General features: G+C 36.7%; 1 protein-coding gene across 1 annotated transcript in view; it reads right to left on the reverse strand.

Moving 5' to 3' along the window:
* The window catches only part of USH2A (usherin), an 800507-nt gene that overhangs the window by 137555 nt on the left and 638034 nt on the right, over positions 1-24918 (reverse strand). Inside the window, exons 52-56 of the mRNA XM_005540847.5 lie at positions 23547-23751; positions 19747-19944; positions 19048-19202; positions 16888-17086; positions 3757-3864 (exon numbers count right to left, since the gene is read on the reverse strand). Of these exons, the coding sequence (XP_005540904.3) occupies positions 3757-3864; positions 16888-17086; positions 19048-19202; positions 19747-19944; positions 23547-23751 (865 nt within the window). The remainder of the gene's footprint in view (positions 1-3756; positions 3865-16887; positions 17087-19047; positions 19203-19746; positions 19945-23546; positions 23752-24918) is intronic.

The raw sequence follows: 24918 nt of genomic DNA on the forward strand, positions 1-24918 counted from the left end.
ATTTGTTTTAAATTTATCTTGAGTTGCATGCAATATTACCCACTTCTCATGTCCCTACAAATCTTCATTCCAATTCAAAATTCCCAACATTTATTGTGGATTGTTTTTCTCGTGAAATCTGGTGATAGGAACCAATTTTGTATTAGTTGATGTCAGGGATGCACTGAATTCTGGACTATTTAGTATTTGTTAATTTATTCACTCAACATTCTATCTGACTCTGTGTCATTTTCTGTGTTGGGCACTGTGGATATGAAGATAAAGACTCAGTCTTACCCTTCATGGAGTTCATGTATCATGATGAATAAAGATGTTGATAAAAAATTGTACTCCAGTATGATACATGCTTTAAGAGAAGGAGACACAGTATCCGTTAGAACACTTAGAAAGGGTAACCTGACACAGACTGTGGGGAGAAATGGAGATGGGTAGGAAGTAGGTGGTTGTAATGGAAGATTTCAGAAGGGGAGATGTGCGAACCAAGTTTTGAAAAGGTGGGCATTAACTGAGTGAGGATGTAGGGAAAGGGAGTTCAGGCTGAGGGGAACCCACAGAAAGTCCTAGAAATATGGGCAAGGATAGCAGGACTGCACATACCGTGGCATGACTGGTGCATTGCATGGCATGTGGGGAAGACTGAAAGCCTTGAAAAATTGATGGAAGTTAAAACTTGAGGGGGTCCATGTTGCTTTGCTAAGGAGATATGGATGTATGTCTTCCTGGAAGGAAATGGGATTTTATGGAGGTGACTAATATGGCATATTCTTATTTTGTCAAAAGAGGAAAAAGAATTAGGATGTGGGATGTGAGAAAGAGGAAAAATGACTAAAAATGACTAGAGGAAGCAAACCTAGTTACGAGAATCCAGAGAACTTCTCTTCTTATAACTATAAAGATCTGAACCAAGGTAGTGGTAAAACGGATGGTAAAGAAGAACAATGTTTTAAAAAGTCCTTAAGATTTAAAACAAATAAGATTTTATGAAGAATTATGTATTACTTATGGAAAAGGGAGCCATCAAGAATGTCAAGCTTTGGGCTTAGGTGATAGGTAGGTGGTAGTATCTGAGAGAAGAAGAAAAGCAGGTTGAGGAGTAGAGTGGAGTGGAAGAATTAAGTGGTGAAGTACTGAGGTTAAAGTTTTTGAAAAACACCTAAATATAAACATGTAGTAGACCAATACATAAATAGGATTTAAATCCACAAGGGTAGTTTTAGTATTTGGTAGCTCTCAGCCTCCGTTAGGAGATAAAGCCAGTGCTTAAGAATTCCAGAACAGCTTGGGAGTTATAGTGCAAACAGTAGAGGAAAAACAAAGGGCACATAAACGTTAAAAGAAGGGCAGAGGAAGAGGAATCTAGAATGAAACTGAAAAAGACTGGTTCTTCTTTTCCCTTATTTTTTCCACATTGTCAATGCTAGAGGAAAGGATGTCTGCAATTTTGCATGATTTATCTCTAAAATGAATTAGAACTCACTTGGACTTCAGTAATTGTAGAAAAGAGGAGTAATAATTCCATTCAAAATCTTCCCATTATGTGACTAAAGGTACAGGTACACAGTTTTCTATGAGGATAAAACTGTAGAGTACTGTGTCCAACTTATCAATGAGGTTGTAATGTGCATTTATTTTTTCTTAGATTGAAAATGATAGGCAAGTGAAAAGAGCTCAGGTTGCATTGGCTATGCTAAACACTTCTTTTAATTCTCTTCATGTTCACTTAAGATATTCATATATGAGATCTTCAAATTATATCCGATATATTTCAAAATGGCATTTTATAATTAGTTATATCTGGGTGAATAATTTAAAATGGTATACTTGTTTTCACTTTACAATAAAACAACAAAACTTAATGTGATTGCTAAGGTGTTCCCAAGTTAAGCATTCGTACTATATTTATATCATATATGGGTCATATATAAATGGCACTTATTCAGCCAGAAAATGGCCCTAAATCCGTGTTTCTTCTGCAGAGGGAAGTCAATTTTGTTTATCATTTCTTTGCATGGTTGTTTGTGTTAAAGGAAAGGTACATACAGTTAAAAAAAAATTAAGGGCATTTCTCATATCACATTACCCTGCACTGTTGAAAGCTACAATTTTAAAGTCATAAAATGTAAGTCCTTTCAAGAAATTTTGTCGGGAAAAGTGGGAAAATAGATGTGTATTTCCAATGAATTTAAATACATGAATTTGGTAGACAGGAGTGGAACAAGAGATTCCGTTATTTTATCAGGCTTGAGTTTCAGCCAAATCTGGTTGATAGATCCTTTAGAAATTATCCATTATCATCAAAGTATCCATTTGATAGTTTACCTTTCCAAAAAATCCACTGCTGGTTTCTTCCTTTCAAAGGAACACTAAGCTTTTTGACATGAAACATTCTTTATATAGAAAACATCATTAGTGAATTCCTGGTGAGGAGCCATATGCCCCATATGTGGAATTTTCCATTTTATTCCCCATTTACTGGTAGGAAGTTCAGGTCTAATATTCTGAGGTACAACAATCCCTTTCATTAGAAGAGTAATGGACAAGTAGTTCAGGAGTCTATGGTGGTAATTAACATTGCATTTCTGTTTAGAAACTTATTTATGCCTTGGTTTCCCCATATGAAAAATAGGCAGATAATGAAGATTAACAAAATAATTAGTTGATCACTAACACATGCCACTTAGTATATTATTCTTTTGAAAGTAAATGACACCACCCATCCCACCTCTCAATGCATGGGTAACCATTGCTATCAGTTGGTGTGTATACTTCCTGGATTTTTAAATGCATTTATTTATTAACCATTAACAACAAATGTCATTTTCTCAGTTTGTTCTTATACATTCATATAATTTCATAACTTCCTCTTTGTATGAACTGATCATCTCATTCTTTTATATTGGTGCATGAAATTCCACAATATGAGGATAGCTGATTTTATTTAGCAATTCTCCTACTCACAAACATTAAAATTGCTCCCAACATTTTGCTATTAAACAAAATAAATGCGTCAATAAACATCCTGGTGGATGCCTCCTTGAGCAGTGTGGCACAGTTTCTGGCATAAATGATGAAAACAGAATGGCTGTATCATGGGAAATTAACAATTTAAATGTAATAGACATTTCCAATTTGCCGTCTAAGGTGATGATTCCATCTTATATTCCTTCAAACTGCATCTGGTTGTACATCTCTGTACATCACTGTTCATTTGTCAAAATCCTTGTTTCTTGTGGTCCATCTCAGAAGTCATCTGCTCCATAAAGTCTTTCTTGATGTCAATGATGGGTTATTGTTTCTTCCTCTTCAGGCCAACCTTAGTACTCTATTCATTTGTTCTGTCTTAACATCAACTTTTAGATTTTCTCTCTTCATACAGATCTTTCTCCTATCACTTCTACTTGATTGTCAATCTTGAGGGCAGAGAATATTTTAAACAACTTCAGCAGTGAGCATGGTGCTTATTACATATTAGATGCTCCCAAAATATTTGTTTAACATCTGAGTTTTTTAAAAATTTCAATAATTCTTCTTTCCACAGAAAGTCAACTCTAAAAAGGTTAAAGAATTGAAAGCGAACTGATCTTGGGAAGCTACACATGAATCAAGCCTGAAGAATGGGAACCTAGAATACGATTTTATTCTGTACCTATCAACTTTATTGCCTCTTCCTTGTTTGTTATGAAGGAATTTACAGATTCCATCTCAAAATGCTGTGTGAAAATTTCTTCCCTCAAACCATGGATATTGTTTCATTACCTTCAGGAGCTGCCTGCAGTGTCTGACCTAGAAAAGGCTCGCTTGAAGTGCACCCAGCAGATGTACAAGCCGTAAGCGTGAAACTGTAGTTGGTGTATGGCTGGAGACCTAGAAAAAGCAAGCAAGAAATAAAGTACACCTTAAGAGGATTATTTATTATCAATTAGGCACCAGAAGTAACATGCAGAGTTGTAGATATGATAGCCAAAACATTTAAGAGTACTCTTTAAAACACTCTTTAAAGGTCTGAACCTCATAAGAGGTTAAGTGTTGAGCAAAATTTCATTTATCACTGATAAACTAATAAATTCTCAGCCATAGAAGAGACCTTAAAATTCATGTGAACCATCTACCCTTCTCTTGATTCCCTATACAAGATGTCATTGAAGAGGCTGTCCCGTCTATACGATCAGAGCACTCCGTCTCCCATAGAGCCCATTTCATCTTTAGAGAGCCCTAGAGTTATCCTTATTTTGTTTGAAAGTCCTTCCTTATATTGTGATGAAATCTTTCTATCGCTTTCACCCCTGGGGACATATAGAACAAATCTAATTTCTTTTCCACATGACAGTTCTTCAAATGTTTGTAGACAGTTATCAAAACCCCCTGAGTCTTCTCTTCTCCAGGCTAACCATTCCAGTCTCTGCAATTGCTTCTTATATAAATAGGGGCAGGAAAATAAAAAGAACGTTAGATTCAACATTTTCTTGCCCCAAGTCATATTCAGCTCATATTAATGCCAACCAACACTTTTGTTTTTAAACTTTGCACTCTGCCTAATGTGCCTTTTTTTTTTTTTTTTTTTTTTTTTGGTGTGTTGATTTTGTCTTTACACGTAGATTAAGGCTAATTTGGAGAAGAGATGGTGCTTATTACTTCTTTCGTATTCAGAATATGATACAGCATGGTAATAGTTCGTAAGTTTTCAGGGAGAAAAGAATGACAATCCATCTAAAATAGAAGTTGTATATTGTTAGATTTTGCTGCTCTGTGCGTGGCTGGTGACCTTGTGAGAGTTACTGAGCTCTCTTCGCCTTGGTCTACTGATCTGTAAAATGGGGAATCATTATAGCATCTAGCAGACAGGAGAAGATGAAATAGGATACACAAAGTAGTATTTCATTCTAGCAGAAGCAACTTCAAAACTCAGCAGCATTCAACAAGGAGGATATAGAGGCTTACAAGACATCTCTCCCTTGACGCTTGGGAAAGTTCAAACAATGCCAAAGCTCTCTTTGAGAAAAAAATAGTATTTTAAAACAACAGGACTTAGCCTATTTGTTAAATAATTGAACTAAGTTACAGATGAATCCAATGATTGTTATGCTTATTTTTTCACATATTTTGAGCTACATTTTCACATATTTTGTTCTTTTGGTGGAATGACCGTTCCTTCAGAGATGTTCATGTGTCACTTTGTCCGTTTATGCAGATTTCTCCTCAAATGCTACATTTTAAAAAATTTTGACCACTTCATCTAAACAACCCATCCATCACGTTTTATCACCTCACATAATTTTCTTATTTCATAGCCTTCAACCATCTCTGATGTTTGCTGTGTCTCTTGCTTATTTGTTATTTGTCTCCCACTTTAGATGTATGTTCTGAAAGAACAACAACTTTGTTTTGCCTCTCTGTATCCTTAGGATTGTGACAGGCACAAAAGGTATGTTTGTTCAATGAATGAAAAAATTACCGATCTCATTCATTTAGAATGAGAGCAGTAGTCTGGGTTCTCTGCTAAAGCAATAATGTTCTGCAGCTGGAGCTGCCCCAAGGTTTAGCTTCAGAGCCCTTTGTATTTTCTTATCAATTTAGTGATAAGATGCAGGCACTTATTTGATTATAATCTTCCATTTGCTTGCTTTGGAGGATTTACATAATTTTGATATTTACCTGATTTACAGATGAAGAATATGACTAAAGATCTAAGCCATACCCAAGCCACATATGTTTGATAAAAGCTTATGGGAAAATGCTAAGATTACAAAATGTAGAGCTCAAAATAATGGAAGGGAACATTCAAGAATGAAACTCAGAGGTTGCAGTGGCAAACTCGTTTAGCTTGACAATGTCTCCTCTTCACTCTCACTACTGACTAAAAGGGTCTTGACCAGTGTGATACCATTTTACCTAAGTATCTTATTTTCCCCATTTAGAATATAAGCCCTTTGAGAGTAGAAATGACATCACTGAGTGAGTCTTTTTGGGAGGTCATTTTCCCCCATAGTGCCCATTTTTAGGCATTCAATGTTGAACAAATATTGCTTAAGGAAGAGCATGCCCACGATAGTGTCCCATAAAGTTTGCAGAGATATGAGGCTACGATGTCTGTCACCATGTGACCTGACCAAAAAGGTCCTTCCTCATAATTCCATCAGTATCCCTGCCCATGGCATTGATTTCTTTGAGTTGGAGATTTTTTTTAGTTGCAGAATATTAATAAAATAACAGAAATTAATATAATTTGTGAGCAATACATATATTCTAGATTTTTTCCTGAATGCCAGATGTAAATCTGGTAGCTAAAAGTAAACAGATACTTTATTTTTTTTTCTGGAATATTCTGACCAAAACAATGGCCTCAGTTATCTTCCTCAACATGGTCCTGGTTGGTCTGATTTCAGATATGCAGTGACTGTAAAAGAAAATTTTAGGATGAGCATTAGGGAAAAAAGAAAATTCATAATCACAGAGGTTTGCTAAGGTTGATTAGAGGATTGAGAGTATTTGTAATGAGAATTGTAGTTGAAAGGAAAATTAATGTATATAAAAATATAAATTGTCATTTCTTGACAAAGCCTTTCTGCAGCAAGTTGAGTGGTCTCCATTTTACTTACAGCCTAGAATTTGAGAAGGCAGGTGTTTAGGCATGGTACAACAGTAGAGTATCCAGCAACTTAGGGATTTTTGAAAGAGGGAGGAAAGTGCATCAAAAGAGTTTACATTAAATGGGGTAGGTTCACCAAGCTACAGGTGTTTACATTAAATGGGGTAGTTTCACCTAGCAGGATATGGGGGTAGGGCTGGTGGAAGGAATATGTTTCTCTTGAAGCTACTGGTGTACTAGAATCAAGGAGGAATGGCAAACTCAGCACTGAGCAGAAAACCTTGGTCAAGAAGTCAGAGGAGTTCAAACATATTGTCAAATCAAGAGGAGTCAACATGGTGCACTAAGGAAAGGAGACAAAGATTGAAGAACCAAAAGGATGAGAGTGGGAGACATGTCTGCAAGTGAATATGGGGAGAATGGCAGTTTTACTCTAATTCATTGGCACTTTATCCTCTAGAGCTGTGTCTGTCCCTGAAATGTAGCCATGCTGGCCAGTTTAATGGACCATGTGGGCAAAGTGTAGAAATACTTAGGCTCATTTCAAAAGATGTTTGCTAATGTGTATCAAGCAACTTCACACCTGCCATATTTACCTTCCAGGGTCTGTTCCTGCTTTTTAGAACAAAACTCACAGTTTCCTTGGATAAGCCAGTCGTTTGTCCACTATCAGGCTTTGTACTTTATTTAGTGTTGACTTCATCTGGGCTGAGGAGTGTATAGATGACCCAAGCCTGAACACCAGCTCTATGTTCTCCCATCACATAAGAGCTAGAGCTAATAGTATTTAAGTTACTCAATGGCTGCCTTCCCTCTGAAGATTAAGCGGCATTTAGAAGACATAAAAATGGTAGAAACCATTGCAGCTGCTCTTTATTAAAATTAATATTATTTTAATTGGCAAGTCATAATTGTATACATTGTAGCTGCTCAAAATGAAAAAAAAAGTTAGAACAATTTAGTTCAAACACCAGCACAAAAACTATAAATTAGGAAGAAAAAACCCAACAAACCAAACTCAGGGTGTTTTTGTTTTTGTTGATCTGTTTTTAATTCTGTTTTCATTGGACTCTATACATTAACTAAATATATTTTATGAGAATTGCAGTTATTTTAAAGGAAGTTAGTTATAAGATTATGTAAATGACATACTAGCAAAAGTTTATTGAGCATTTACTACTACTTGGCCCTCTTCTGTGCACTTTATGAGTGTTAATATAATCAATGCCCACACTAACTTTCTGCTGTGCATGCTATTATTTGTTCATTATACAAATAAGGAAGCTAAGGCACAGAAAGTTGGAGGAAATTGCCTATGATCACAGAGATAAGAAAGGGCTGGGGCCAGGTGCAGTGGCTCATGCCTGTAGTCCCAGCACTTTGGAAGGACGAGGCGGGTAGATCACCTAAGGTCAGGAGTTTGAGATCAGCCTGGCCAACATAGTGAAACCCCGTCTCTACTTAAAAAAAACCCTACAAACATTAGCCAGGCGTAGTGGCACATGCCTATAGTCCCAGCTGTTTGAGAGGCTGAGGCTGGAGAATTGCTTGAACCTGGGAGGCAGAGGCGGTAGTGAGCTGAGATCCTGCCACTGCGCTCCAGCCTGGGTGACATAGTAGCGAGACTGAAAAAAAAAAAAAAAAAGAAAGAAAGAAAGAAAGAAAGAAAGCCAGCCAGCCAGCCAGCCAGCCAGTATTGGAACTTGGGCAGTTACACTGAGAAATGTGGCCCAGAACAACTGGATCAGGCTTCCTAGCCTTATAATAAAAACCATGACATAAATAGCTCAAAGCCCAGTGAAATTTCCAGTAATATAAAAAATTCAAGTGGGACTATATATTTAAATATTTTCATTTTAAATATTATTATGCGTCATGTAGTGAGGTACTGAGTCATGTTCTCTGCTAAGAAAGCAGTCTGAAATTAGGCTATTTGGGTTCTAATACTTATCTACTTACTAAGTACTTGACTACAAGGAAGTTTTCTGGTTTCTAGGTTCCTCAGTTTCTATATCTAGAAACTGTAGGCATGATAGTAGAGACTGCTTAATAGGTCTACAGATTAATTTAAGTGAAGGCAATATCTAAATCCATAATTTAGAAAATTTAAAACCATATTCTTTTAGTTTTTATATTTTTCATATTGTTAGAGGATTGGATTACTAATAGGCTTGGCTCAGATAATCTGTAAGAAAGCATCAACTACTATCAGGCATAGATGATTTACATGAACCTGATGACCTTTCATATATACGACTCTGTAAAACTCAATAAAATGAACACATTTCAACTGGAATTTGCTGTCATTTTAAGTAAGCCTCTATCGGTAGTGCTTAAAACAAGATATATATGACATATTAGCAACAGGCAATGAAAAGGGCACACCAATTGAAAACTACTCATGAATTGATCAGGATGAGAAGAGGGAAATAAAGAGATGTCTCAAAGGAACCGTTCCAACTGTAACTTAATCCTGAAGTCGAAGAGTAGAAGGAGAAAAGAAAACATCATTCAAGTGCTCAGCATTGAATTAGAAGAGTAGGAAATAGCAGTTGTAGAGTACAGAAAGGCAAATGCATGGAGAAAAGCCAAGTATTTAACATTTCAGTATAGTGAAGATTACTGTGGCTGCAAATTACCTGAATTTCCCTACAGGGAATCATGTTCTTTTTTAAAGGAAAGAAGCATAATATAACCAAACTCATTACAATTACACTTCCAAGTAACGTTACTTTCAAGAGTAAATGTGTGCTAAAAGGGACTGCAAAATGTCTGCCTTTAGTTCATAAAAATATGATTTGGAAAATAAAACCCATGTTTACAAAAGTTATATTAGATGTACTCTATAAAGAACAGCTTGCTTCCAATTTTTAATCTCCTGATAAATAGTCAAAAAAAGGCACATTAGCCATTATAATTTCACATAGCAAGTGCTACTTCAAAACATTCAGCCAATTGTTCTAGAGTGTCATCTGTTATGTTCTAAAGAACTACCAAATAGCCCTAAAGAATATGTAATTCTGTGAGTTCCTCCATCAGCATGTTTAGTGATTAGCTCAAGCACTGAGAGGCCTGAGTTACGTTAAAAAGTTTTTGTTAGGTGGTTATAAAGTATTGTAAATAACCATCCTGCGGATAAGTCATCTGTCCTGGCACCAGTTCACCCAAACTGGATGTGTGGTCTGGCCCCTCGGACACTCACATTCAGTGTCTGTTACTAATGATACAGGAGTTAAGAAGAAATCACTTAGGCAGATAGTAAAGGTATGGGAGTCCTCGGTAAGGCTTTTCTTTTTAGTGAAAAGCCCCAAATAATTTTCTAACAAAGGGCAAGCATGTAAAGTCGAGCTGCAGACATAGGCAAGCAAGCTGGGTGCTTGCATGGGTGAATGTGGGCAGGAACTAAGGACCATACATGTTCAAGATGGCGGCTCCATCTTCCCTTCTCCTTGTCAGCCACTTGTACTGTAAGGCACAGACAAGACGGAGCCAATCAACTGGAAGGCCCATTTGTATAATAAGATTAGGGTGCGGTGACCAGCCTTCCCCTCACACTATGTAAATATCATACTTGATCGAACCAATCTGTGAGCCCTATATAAATCAGACACTGCCTTCTCCAGCCTGCCTATAAAATCTGCTGTGATCCACTGCCTCCTCACTTTTTCGGATGTCTGTCTCTCTCTCTCTCTTTCTCTCTCTCTCTCTCTCTCACAAGGAGTTGCTCTCCTCTCTCTTCTATCAAACTTTCCACTCCTTAACCCACCCACATGTGTCTGTGTCCTGAATTCTTTCTTAGTGCAAGACAACGAGCCCCAGGGTATATACCACGACAGCTATAATGATAGTGCTTCCTTTTGCCCTCACTTGCCTGGGATCTCACTAAATGATCCCTTTCAGAGCATCTCTGCCTACTGAGATTCGCAGGAACTCCAGCATCCACTGGTCATCTTGATTGTGATGGATAGAGCCATATCAGCATTCTACTTATATCAATCTGATAATCTGTGAAAATCTAGATGTTCAAAACTGATACACAAAAGCATCATGGAATTACTTTACAGACATCTAAGGTGCCTTTAAACTAGAATTTGTTTTACAGAATTTGATTAAGGATTATTTCAGGAGCTCACATGCTAAAGCCATCTTTTCTGGATGGTACCATCCTTCACAATCTCAACAGCTGCCCATGCCTCTTACCCAAGCCAATTTCTTGTCCCCCCACTTGGGCAGCATTGATACTGTCCATTTTCTGTATTCATGCTTTATGAATTCAGTTGCTACCTCATATGAACTGAACATCAAAACAAAGAGCCTCTTTCATTGCACATGCCAGTAAGATCACTTCATGACTTTTAGTTCTGACTACTTGCTATAAGCTAACTTGCGTTATTAATTCTACATTTCATGTGAAATTCTGAACCATAACTTAGGTCCCTCTCTCCAATATCTTCCTGATCCCAAGACGTCTTTCCTAACAAGTTACTTCTTTGGCAGACTCTCTTTCCAGATATACATCAGCATTAAGACTATTATTTAGACACCAGCAAGGAAAGACCCTTTCTCTTTGATGGTGTCTAAATAATAGTCTTAATGTTGATGTATATCTGGAATAAATATAGCAACAAAAATATAATATTAATTATATTATATATATATTTTGATTTTAGTGACAGTATTTTAATAAGTATTAAATAAATATTTTAATAAATACTTTTCCTCTTTCAAGTTCAGTGTTATACTAGACTGAGGATTCTTCTCTGCATTTCCAGGCAGACTTTTCTTCTCTAAAAACAAAATGTGATGTCAGGTGGCAGCAAAATCTGATGTTGCTCAAACATGAGACAATGAGGACATTGCAAAGGGAAGGGGGTGGCCAGAACTGGAGTGACAAAAGAGAACTAGCGTCCAGCAAAGTACACTGGAATATCCGGGATTTAAGGAGAATTTAAAAAAATACCTTTGTCTAGGCAGCTATCAATTATAGTTCTTTGGCCTTAATATTTTTATCCATAGGCAGGTTTTAAAACGAGAAAAAGCGGTTGGTGCTACTTTTTTTTTCTTTTTTGGTCAGGCACAAATTTAGTTGCTCTCAGAGTTGAAAAAATGAAAAGAAAATAAACTCTTATCACTATTTTCACAGGTCCCTAAAGCTTGGTGGTCAATAGTTACATAGTAACTGAGGGGAATGCAGCCTGGAGCATTGCATACAACCACAGAAGAAACTCTCAAAGCTTTTTGAGGACATTATCACCATCCTAGTTTTCTTGCTATCTGTTTTAATTAAAGAAATATACTGCAATTAAGTCCAGACTGGTGAAGATCAGGGTTGGATTTGTGGACTTTCGACTGTGCAATCAAACAAGGTGCCATGCTTGGAAACATGTGAGCTTACTTCTATGCTCTGCTTTCATTGTCTTGACATTTTAATGATTTCTGAACAAGGGGCCTGAATTTTCATTTTGCACTGGACCCCACAATTTTGTTGCCAGATCTGTCTGAGATTTAGATATGTTTGACAGTGGCATTTTTATCTCCATTTGAAACAGAATGTAGTCAAATACTAGTTTACTATTCAGTATTTATTCATTCAACAAACACTCTGTGAATATATTAAGTAATGTGATAGGTACCAGGAACACAATGGCAAACAGGAAGCTACTGTCTCTGTACTTAAAAAGCATTACCTATTACTAATTGTGGAACAGAGACAAGAGGAAAGGCTATTAGAATAAAATGTGATAATTACTATGAGAGCAAAGATAATATGGGAACACCTAGCAGAGTTATCTAAGAATAAAATCCCTTATGAAGAATTTCTACATTTTGTTGTATTGATGGTTAAAGTATGTTTTCTCTTTTTCAAAAGTGAAGTGTGGCCGGGCGCGGTGGCTCAAGCCTGTAATCCCAGCACTTTGGGAGGCCGAGACGGGCGGATCACTAGGTCAGGAGATCGAGACCATCCTGGCTAACACGGTGAAACCCCGTCTCTACTAAAAAATACAAAAAACTAGCCGGGCGAGGTGGCGGGCGCCTGTAGTCCCAGCTACTCAGGAGGCTGAGACAGGAGAATGGTCCGAACCCGGGAGGCGGAGCTTGCAGTGAGCTGAGATCCGGCCACTGCACTCCAGCCTGGGCGACAGAGCGAGACTCCGTCTCAAAAAAAAAAAAAAAAAGTGAAGTGTAAGGTATCTTTCTCAGTATAACATTAGTATTACATTTTCTGCTACAACCAGCATTGTTAGAGTTTATGCTATTTAGCACACAAAGTTTTCATTAACTTCTAGGAAGATGAGAAAGGAAAGTAAATTATTCTTTCCTTGCTAATTTAATGCTGGTGGGTTTTTCCTTTTAAATGAAATGCAATGATGAGTAACTTTTAATTAATTATTTTGGAAAATAGTTTTCCCAGAGTTAAGAGACACACAGGTCCTTATTATAGTTGATGCTAAACAGGACACAACTAATTCATTTTTTTCTCAGTGGCCTTAATTATTTAGTTAATCCTTTCTTCTATTCCTAAACTCACATTAGGAGGCCCACGTATAATGTAGAGGTAGCCCAAAGTGAAACAATGCCATAACTGATGTCCAAATTGTTCTGTACAGGATGGTGGATGTGTTTAGTAATAAATGATATGAAAAGGTCTTTTATTGACAAGCTGCCATGCGCTGTTTGCATTAGTGAATATGAGAAGATGATGGCTGCTACTCCTTCGTCCCCATGGTATTCAGCTCAGTGAGATAGCAGAAAACGCTTCAGTTTACTTAAAGCATTGATAACACCTCTAAATAATTAACTGAGGACTTCCTGTCTTCAATTACTTAATGCTTTTTTTAACATCTTGAGAGGATTATAAGCAATTTATGGATTTCACATGATGAGTGCATTCGCCACTATTCCCACAAAGCATTTACGGGATCATGTTTCTAAAGCTTTGAGGTAATTAAAAATAAGCATGGAGACAATGGGGCTGAGGCAAGGTGCTCCCTTTCCCTCCTGTCATTCCTAAGGACCTAGATTTCCAGGCTCTGGGACAACGAGTGCTACAGCTTTATTAGTGCTCTGTTGCTCAGGGAATGCCAAGCTTTTGGAAATGATGAGAAAACCAAAACATTTATCCTAGGGAGTTCAGGCAGCATTTCCATCAAACATTTAAGATGAAATAGAAAAGAAATGTGATTATTTTAGTTCATTCCATGAACTCAATAAAACAGTCATTCACACCATAAAATACTTCAGTACTACATTTGGTCAGTCAGCTAACCGTGGAACTGAATTTTCCTGGGCAGATGAGTAACATTATATAGATCTCAGGTTTCAGATTACCTAATTCCTAGCACCATTCCTGTCCCCAAAGAACTACATATAGGAGGCTCTGTACTTGGTAAGGTTTTGCTGAATGAGGACGTATTTCTTTATTCTACGAAGAAATCCCTATTTAGGGCTGTATTGGACGAGTGAAATACTCTCTAAATCTAATTAAAACAATATCCATAGAAATTAAAAACACAACACAACAAAACAAAAGTAGAACAGGGAGATTGGTCAAATGACTCCTAAAGACTTTTACCAGATTATGATTTTTACTGTTAAGTAAAAATTAAAATCATATTAAAAAACCTTAAACTATTTATTCCTATAATAGGATTTCTGGCACCAAGATATGTGTATGAAATCTACTCTGACATAAAAGTAGCCATTAAAAATGTCAATGAAAGGAAGAACTGGTAGGGTGAAGTTATTTAAAGAAAAATCTTTGCAATTATTTTATAATTAATGAGGCTATCAATCCTGTTGGTTTGAACATTATAATTGAATTTAGTCTGTTGGTGTATAAATGCTGATTTCTAAAAAATGCAAACCAATACAGTGGCAACAATTCAAAGCTGATGCTGGTTAAGTTGATAGATACTACAAGAAGAAATTTCTTTAGCCTTATATCTCAAGTATTGTGAAACCTTTACTGGTACAGTCTTAATGTGCCTTAACTTGGTTTTCAAAACCCTGTAATTAACATCCCATTGCTTACTCCAAGTGATTCGTTTGATTTTTCACCACTGCATCCTGTACAGAGTTCTGCTTTCAGTTATTTATTTTCTTGTCAGTCTTCCCTATACGTGAGAGCATCTTAAGAGCAGCAGTCTTATTTTAGACCACTTAGTGTACTATCTGGAAAACTGCAAGCTGGCAATTCATTTTGGGGAGAATGAAATGTTATTCTGATTTCCTTTCAGATAGAGGCAGTGAATGCCTTGGATACGCTGAGTAGGTCGGCTTTCTTCTTCATCTTTCAAATATGATTATTAAAAACATCTCTTACAAGGATGTGATGAGAGTCAGAGAATTCAAAATGCAAATGTTTCTTTAAATGATAAAGCACCACATAGAAGTAAGGTTTTATTATGTAAAACACCATTATTTCAATCACTTGTGATGATTTCCACTTCAAGTAAAATAAGATAAAAGAAATGAATTTGATCATTTAAATATGAGGGCTTTTCCCAACCCCATTATCTTTTTTTTTTTTGAGACAAAGTCTCGTTCTGTTGCCGAGGCTGGAGTGCAGTGGTGCAATCTCAGCTCACTGCAACCTCTGCCGCCCAGGTTCAAGTAATTCTCCTGCCTCAGCCTCCTGAGTAGCTGGGATTACAGATGCACGCCACCACGCCCAACTAGTTTTTGTATTTTAGTAGAGACGAGGTTTTGCCATGTTGTCCAGGCTGGTCTCGAACTGCTGACCTCAGGTGATCTGGCTGCCTCGACGTCCCAAAGTGCTGAGATTACAGGCCATCGCACTCAGCCTCAATACTGTTATTAATTTAGTCCAGGATCTTGAGATAGGGAATACAATGTGCCAGTCCACGAGTTGTATTAAGCACTTTCTGCAGGTTTATGGCCCTTTTGGAAAAATACTGGAGATTTTGCCAGTGAATCCTTGCTTATGTGTTAGGGAATTGTGGAATTTAAGAGTGAAAACTGATGAATTTATTTTGCCACCCTGTGTAAGTATAACCTGTGTCTCTTCTTAGAAAACATCAGGCACATTTTTCCAAGGCCTTTCTGCACTTTTCTGCAAGTTTCATTATCTGTGCTATCAACACCCCCTGCAAAAAGTGCAGTTCAATGGAAGGAGGTCCATCCACTCAGGAAGCCTTGGAAGGAGGTGTCTGACAATGGGAAAAAAGGGAAAGTTTATACAATTTTGTCCATGGTCTTAGAATTTAAATTTAACAGGGTTGTTCGGGATGATTCAGTAGACTCGAGTAATGAATAAATGACTTAACTTCTCAAAGTATTCTTTTCTGTAAAATGAAGGTAGTAAATTCACTCTACATCTTAGGTTGGTGATGGAGAATCAAATTGCCTAGTAGTGCATGCAAAGTGCTTAGGACAGCATCTGGTACATACTAAATTCATTTCTTCCCCAAACATTTATTTAGCTCCTATTACTGTGTTCAGGACTATAAGTGCTAGAGGTACAACACTGAACAAGTAGATAAGGTTCCTCCTCTTTTGAAGCCTATGTTCAAGTGTGGAGAGGCATAAAAAGACAAAAAACAAACACTAAAATATCAGGCAGTGAGAGGTCTATGGTGAAAATAAAACAAAGTGATGTGGTGGCGTGTTAGAGAAGCTATTCAACCAAGTGAGTCAGAAAATGATTCTCTTCCCTTCAGAAGTGGCATTTAAGCTAAAACCTGTTAATTATTATCATAATCACTACTAGCAATTACCTAACATATCATTGTACTGTACTAATAGTATATTATTAAAGCTAATGATAATAAACATTATAATAAATTTAAAAAACACAATTGCTATTAATTAACATTCCTAATACTAACAAACTGTCACAATGACTCCACTGTCAACTAGTCCTGTGTATTAACTATCCACTTGATAGACAAATGTTAATCTCTGGCTGATTTTCCCCTGTCTTCCAGTATATTCTTGGCTATCCTAGTCCCCTTGTCTATGAATATATCCTTGGGGAATGAAAATGCATCTTACTGTTTGTTTGAAAAAAAAAAAGTTAATACTGATGCAAAAACCCTTCACATAATGCATATCAAGGCCAAATATAAATTATTTCTGAAGTTATCTGCTGTTGTGGCGTATTGCTGCCAGTGTGGGCTCTTCTATTAGCATGGATAAGTGGGACCTGACCATATGTCAAGAGAACACGTCCTTTCGAAGTGACCTCATATATCAAACACACACCCCTGGGATGCTCTGCCCCCCTAACCACAATGACAGACTCCTCCAGTAGGATTTTTTTTGTTTGTTTGTTTTTTCACCTGTGACCGTATGCTGTCTCCTGTCAGTGGTGTCAGTGTGGATGAGACCTTTCCCAACCTGGCTGATCTGGTACTCTTTAATGACGCCATTTGGTTTCTCAGGGGCACTCCAGCTCAGATGCAGAGCCTCGGCACTTTGGGCTGTGATTCTTGGTGGCAGGATGCTCTCTGGAACTCCTTGGGTAGTAGCTGCAACTACCTGAAGACATAGGAATTAAGCGGCAATTTATTGTAATAGTACACTAGCTATCCTGATCAATGAGAATGTCACTTTTGTTTTAAAATGTTGTTGTGTGGCCTGGCATATCATTAGCAGGGGTTTGGAGAAGCAGTCCCCTTTTTTCCATTTTTTTCCCTCCCATCCTATTTAAACAATGAAATCTGACCTTGAATATATTACATAAGTCTCACAGTACCATTTATCACAACAGGTTCAACAACAATTTTGATGGCAGAGTGCAGCCCTCAGTGTTTAAACAAGTAAAATCTGGCTGGCAGACTGTCTTACTAGAGAACTCTTGATAACTCTCTTCCATATGGCCCATCAGTGTCTTTGCATTTTAACAGCCTGATTTCGTACATTTTAAGCACCAGTAAATATGGAGCAAAACCCACATCTGAACTTGCTTGCATATAATATGCTTTGAACAGAATAAATGGGCAGACATTTCAGTACTCTTCTCATGATACCTAGGATGACTTTACAGTGTCTGCACCAACTTTCTAAATAAAGAAACAAGTGAGAAGAAAAAAATAAATAAATCAAGCAACTATTTAGTCAATATTGTCAAAACATAGTTTTGGACACAAATTGGCTATCTTTTTTCATAGAGTTAATTTTTTTCACTTCGTAAACAATTGCTTTGCATGTAGCAGGCATGAGTTGTGCCTATGTAAAAAGCATGGAATTGTTCTAGGACTAATAACTTTTGATTGGGCCAATCAGCTGCCATCTATCTAAATGGTGGCTCACTCAGAAAGGTTTCTAGAGGTCTGTTGAACAAAATGTTGCATTCTTGCACTGTGGCTGAGCAGTGTGACTGAATGCTTCATTTGGATGGCTCTTGCACAGTGTGCAAAGATGTTGTTCTTCTAAAGTTTCAAGCATATGAAAAGAATCAGAGCTACTCTGTGTAAGTTTGTTTCCTCCTGGGCTTCCCTTATCAAGGTTGGCTTCTGTGAAATGTCCCTTTCTTTAGTTTGCTCCTACATTGTTTGATTGTTTATTTCCAGTCTTCTTTGTGAGCTTTTCTTCCTTTTTCATTTGATAGCATTCCCCAGTGCTCATCATCCACGGTATTCCGTATTTGTGTCTCTCTAGTCTCCTTCCATGTCCATATTTATACTCATTACTTCAACTTCCCACAGAGATCTTTCTAGAAACTTCTGTCACTTCTCAATCTGGTTTCTGACTAGACATTTTCACATGAAGTGCCAAGTACTATCTGCTTCCACCACTCTGCTATCTGATCCTTCTCTTTAAATATATTTTTTACGAAACTTAACAAAACAGAATCTTATTCTTTTACCTTTAACATTTTTCTCTTTTTTAAAAATTTTCTTGCAGAATAACACCATGATCCACAAATTATTCAAGCAGATATTTGAAAATATCCATGATTCTTTCCTTTTATTTCTGTAAATATAGTTGAGTACCAAGTTCTGTAGATTCTATCCCCCACATCTGTTGTATCTTTCTGTATTCTCGGTTCTGACCTCTGCTGCCTGAATTCAGGTCTTCATTATTTCTTGACAAGGCTATAGCAGAAGCCTTGGAACAATTCATTTTCCGTGCCAGGCTTTTTTGCCCTTGTCTTCATTTTTTCAAAATCAGGCAATTTTTGTTCATATCATATTTAAATAGAAATTTTCTTTAACTGAATAATGATTTGGACATTTTTATAGATTTATAGATGACCTAAAATTGGTTGGTGAGGAAAGGATGTGGAAGAAAAGGTGGTACTGCTTCAAGATTTCACTTGTTTTTCATTAATACAAGATTGATATTTGGATAAATCTCCCTTGCAATGATCTCTCCTTCCAGGCCTAGGTATTAGCACTCAGTTAAGGGGACACATGAACACCCTAGTTAACACCCTGGATGTTCACATAATCTTCACGCTGAACCCCTTGCCCAGAGTTTAGGCCAACTCCTGTTACCTTGCTACTGGTGGCACAGCCAGCAACCGTGCAAGCTTTCAGCTGATATGAATATTCCTGAAATGGTTGAATTCCCTCTTTATCAGAGAAACTCAATGATGTTCCCCGAAAGCGTTCAATTCCATTTCGAAGAAGAATGTAGTAAATAACAGGACCTAAAAGAAGTAGAAAAATGACTGCATTTGAATGTCGTATCATTTTAACTATTTGCAAACAACTTACAAGTCTTAGTGTTCGAATGAAATGCAATACTATAGCTTTATTTAATTTTAATTTCCTATTATATTGCTATCTCAAGCAGTTCCTAATTATACTATTATAGAAGAGAGGGATTCTTGACATAGATGATCAAAGAATCATTTATGTTTATTTCCTTTCACTATGAAACAAATTTACTTTCAATATTAAAACTCTTTTGCCTTCTCTGAATATGCCTTGCTTATTTGAAAGCAGCTCAGTTATATTCTGGGATTCAAGGAACTTTTACTTCTATTTTATTCATTTATTTAGGCTAAAAATTTACGAGGGCTACACCACAAAGTGAGTGATTAGTCGGCACATATTTAAAGTTCCCTTTGTCAGAACATAGTTTTCTAGTGGTTAGATGCATAGGGCAATTACATGTAGATTATACTCATTTTGATTTTCTTATTAATTTATGGGATTTTTGTCATTTGTATTTTAAAGGTAGCTCAATACCATTTGATTGTATAGGTTTTCTCCAGTTTACGACAATTGTATCTTCCAGATTGTCTATTTTGGTCCATGTAGGGGGACTCACTCCTTGAGGCACATCTTCTTTTGTTCTGGCTCTCACAGCTTGGCTCAGTCCTCGCCCATAGCTGTTCCATGCAGAAATCCTGTACTCATATATCATGTAGGGCTTGAGGTTCACAACTGGAAAGAGAAAAAATAGACAGGCAGGTTTCTCTTATTTTCATTTTTTAACCATCATACTAAAAGTGAATATCAAAAACTTCAGACATTTAAAAAATTTGTTTTAATGCTCTAAACCCTTTGTATATAAATAAAACTCTAATATCTTTATTTTCTAAATATAAGTAACACTTAAAGTGTTTATTAGATTCAGGGATACGGAATTATACAGAATGGAATTCCCCGTTTCTGAGCAGAAGGAGGGATATATTAAATAAATGAAAAATAAAAGCCCCGGAATAAAGTATAAGAAGATTTAATGCTTCACAAATTCATGTACTTTTGATTCCTACATGAGACAGGTTTGCCAACATTCTTTTATAGTTTTAGTATCATAGAACTTATAAATTATTACTTTCTATTACTTTGCTAATATTACTTAAACATTTTAAAATCATATGGATTATAATGTTATTACAACACACAGGATTTGAAACTTAGTTTATCATGGTACCATGTCAGTGAATAAAAATGAGAGCATACTCTGCTATCTAGTTCCTTCCCTCTTCCACAAAAGCCAGAATTGAAAACCAAAATACCAAACAACCAACTTTACTAAAACAATAAAACCAAGCCTGCTGAGCCTTCCAAACTGGCAAAAATTGTATCCGATGAACACTCATGTGATTCAGTGGTGTCCCCAAAGTCTTAGTTCCATTTAAGCTTTAATAACTTCGGAAATACCAATGCTACACGTTTCCCCAAAAAAACTTACTTGAAAGTTTAATTATTTAAATTTATTTTCCATGTCTCTAATTTGATGAATTTGGAGTATGTATGTATTTTGGTATGGTAGCTTCTGGATGACTCTTTCTCAGATTGAGCATCAGAAAAGGAGGCCTTCTTCCTTGGCTGCGTGGTCAGCTGCTCATCTCCATTGGACATGGAGTTAATTCTCAGTCCCTATGCTTGGATTAATTGGGTCACATTCTCCTTATATACATCTCCTTACAATAAACCCTTCCCCGCCCACTGTATAGAATTAATATGAAAATAAAATGCAATAAATTATGGGGCAGAACTTCATAAAATGCAGATTTCTCTGCAAATATAAAGCATTATCTTTCTTTTCCATTTTCTCTGCTCAAAGGGTATCTGCCACTTGTTGCCTGTGATGGCTACCATGGCTCCCCAGTTCTCCCTTCCATCCTGGTCAGAGGGCTCCTAATTAGAAAATCACATTTGCCAGTTTTCTTTGTAGCTCGTAGTGGTCACATGACTCAGATCTCAATACTTGAAGGAGTGTAGAAAGACATGGGCAACTTCCGCATCATTTTTTAAAGAGAAAAATCACATACCTTTGGTTGCCATTCTGGATTCTGGATCCCTGAATGACCTTGTGCAATTCAGTTGCCTAGACCATCTACCTACCCTCAGCTGGTCAATATGTTTTACATTTCTGCTACAGCAAATTAAACTACTCATTGGTAATGACTGTAATTCTGTATCCTAAAGCCCACATCATCATTTCAAATCTCATTTGCTGCTTCCTTCTTTCTTCATATAAGGTTCAAATCCCAGTGAAAATTATTGTTTGTCATCATAGCTGCTAGTCCTAATGCAGTGACTAGTTATTAGTATGCATTTAATAAATACTTTTTGATAAATAAATGATTGCATGAACGAATAAATTTTTGTCAGCACTGGTATTGTCAGCTTTCAAGTGTAAGTTTCTAAAAGAGTCTGACTTAGTCTAAATTGTTCTCAATGGAATTATCATAGCACCACTTGTGTACTGAACATCTTTCACGAAAAAGAACAGTTTGTTGTTTTTGATATTCCATTTACAGTATTTTCTGCAGGCAAAGCAATCTGAAATAAGGATTTTAAAAGCCCTCATACCATTATATCAGTAGGTGGAAACATCTATTCACTTCTGGAGAGGGCTATTGCAAGTATGTATTAAAAGCCCTTCAAAATCTTGATCTTGATTACAAGGGGGCAGATAAAAGTAGAGGACTCTCTTAGATGGAAACTCAATAATTTTAAAATGAAAGTCCATGACTTAAATCTATAACTGGGACTGGGAACATAATAGAAGGTTGGACAAATTGTCCTCTATCTAAGGCCTTTCCTAATTAAATTCATTCCAAGAAGTTTTTTTGCTTGTATAGTGTTCTAAATCCAAATAACGAAGTAAAGGTAAACAAAAATGCCCTATTCATAAGGATGTTTCAATCTAATAGAAGAGTTGGAACAAGTGTTCAAATCCATATGACACATGAGAAAGCTAGTGAGCTTTGTGAACAATGTGCCATAGCAGCACAGGGACTGCCAACTGAGGACATGAATCTTGACCTAGGCCTTGAGTAGGATGATAAATGAGGACATTTCAGGTGGAAGAACAGCTCAAAGTGCATTTGGAGCACTCTTAAAGGAGCTCCTATACCACTTGGAGTCTTCAAAATCTGTCCCTTTTGAAGATGGCATTATTTGAATATGTTTCTTTCTCATGGAGAGTTACTTTTACAGATCTGAGCCTCAGTTTCCCCATGTGTTAAATGATCATATTTATATGATTGCTTTGTGGGTAACTGAGATAAGGTTTTAAAGTACTTAGTATAACATTGAGACTAAATAATGTTCAATCAACCTTATCTCTGTTCCTTTCTTCCCTTCTTAATCTTCTTTCTTTTATCTCAGTAGCCTACCTTACTTTCTGCACTCTTGAGGTTAGCCATTATCGCCCCTTGGTTGAGTAAAGCAGAATGATGATTCATGATAGAATGGGGCAATGTTTTGCTTGTTTATGTAACCTTAGGTTGCTCAAATTATGTCACTTAAATGGATTCTATTTAATCAAGATGATAGATGATACACACACATGCGCGCACACACACACGCGCGCGCACACACACACACACTTGACTTTTCAAAAAACAAGAACATATTTTGTAGGGACTTAAGTAAATGGATGAATAACACAAATTTAATTGATGGCAGAACTATTTTAGAGATAATTCTAAACTTAACAGTGTTTCTCACACAGCTCAGCCAAAACTAAGAACCACCATTTTGGACTAATTCAGCAGAGTCAAGATGGTATGTAGAAATTAATATTTACAAAAACTGCAAAGGTTATTGTTTTCAAGATGACCAGCCATCTTGGAGAAACGTCATGCTTGGGTTTACCTCGTCCTCAGAATAGCACTGTTAGATTTTATTATTAATCAGACAGGTCCATCCTTCTTTCTGCTTGAGAGTATAGCAATATTCATTCAATACATTTAGTGAAAGCTGCATTGTAGCTTTTGAAAAAGAAAACTGGGTTTATTGTAAATTAACTGGATATAGCAGTAAAGGTCATAGATATCTCCACAGATTTACCTTAATATGGAATACAACCTTGTTTAAAGTTAGACTTTAACACATTTTAAACTACTGACTTTGAATACATCCAGATTATGCCTTTAATTACCTTGTAACTAGCTGGCTTCAAAGTATGATGGAATGTATTGATACCAGTTTAAGGATAGTTGATGTCAGAGTGAAATAAAGTTGCATTTTCAGCGGCTTCTCACTAACCCCATTAAGCCATGGGCAGACAGCTTGTTTTCTGTTACCTGTGTAAGAGTACGTGTTTGCACTCCCTGTATGAATGGTTTCTTCGGCAGATGAACACATTTCTTCAATTGATGCCTTCCCTGTGGAATTGTGAGACCCTCTTATCACAGTGCAAATGTGGCTGGTAAAGTTGAAGTCACACTTGCCACAATGTGCTGTGGCTTCCATAGATGCTGGGCAGAGGGTCCTGCAGTCTTTGGTTTCCTGAATCAAGTGGCAGGGGTGAGAAGAGAGAGAGAGGAGTATTTAAAAATTTCATTTAGACGTACATAGGGTAGGCTTTTATGACTTTCAAATGAATTTTTTCCTCCACTTGATGAATGAATATTTCAAAATTTATAAAAAGAAATGAAGGCAGTTTGTATACTAGAAAGAAAAATGACTTTGAAACGACACAGATTGGGATTAAAATTTCAGTTTTGCAACTTCCCAGCTCTGTAACCTTGAGGAAGTCACGTATGTTCTCAAAACCTCGGCTTCTTCAGTGGGAAAAATGGAGACAAAATTTACACCAAGGTTTGTTGTGTGACTCAAATGAGATAACACCGATAAGTCTTTAAACTTAGTATTCACACTACAAATATTTCATTTTTGCTATTTGATACTTTCCTATGGAATTTTAGAGAAAATAAAGAACTGATATTTGAGAATCTACATTTCCTGTGTTTTTGGAAAAGTTAGTCCCATTAGAAGTACTACTGATCCAAGTTTTAAAAAATACAAATGTTTCATGAACTGTCATTATAATTATAATTATTTATGCTTATAAACATTTTCTCTGACAAATTTCCAGACTTTTTATGATTTTTTATAACTACCACTTTGTTTTAACCCAAGGAAATTACATACTTAACCAACCCAAATTACAGGAGCTATAAATAAGGTAATAGTTTTATAATGTGGAGATCTACTTTGCCTTTCCTTTACATAAGTAGCATAATGTATTTAGAATACTGTTTGCTATTAAAATTGATCTCCATTCAACCTCTCTCTTACATAAAATAAGTTGAATTATTCTTACCAAGTTGGTCAAAATAATAAATTCAAAAATATATAGTGGGTCTGGGTGCAGTGGCTCACGCCTATAATCCCAGCACTTTGGGAGGCTGAGGTGGGTGGATCACTTGAGGTCAGGAGTGTGAGATCAGCCTGGCCAACATGGCAAAATCCTGTCACTACCCCAAAAACAAAAATTAGCTGGGTATGGTGGCACGCACCTGTAATCCCAGCTACTTGGCAGGTTGAGGGAGGAGAATCACTTGAATCCAGGAGGCAGAGGTTGCAGTGAGCCAAGATGACACTATAAAAATGGAACCCCACTATACACATGTGTGTGTGCTTGTGTGTGTGTATATATATACACACATACAC

Source organism: Macaca fascicularis, chromosome 1 (assembly GCF_037993035.2).
Source record: "Macaca fascicularis isolate 582-1 chromosome 1, T2T-MFA8v1.1".
In the NCBI taxonomy this organism is placed as follows: Eukaryota; Metazoa; Chordata; class Mammalia; order Primates; family Cercopithecidae; genus Macaca; species Macaca fascicularis.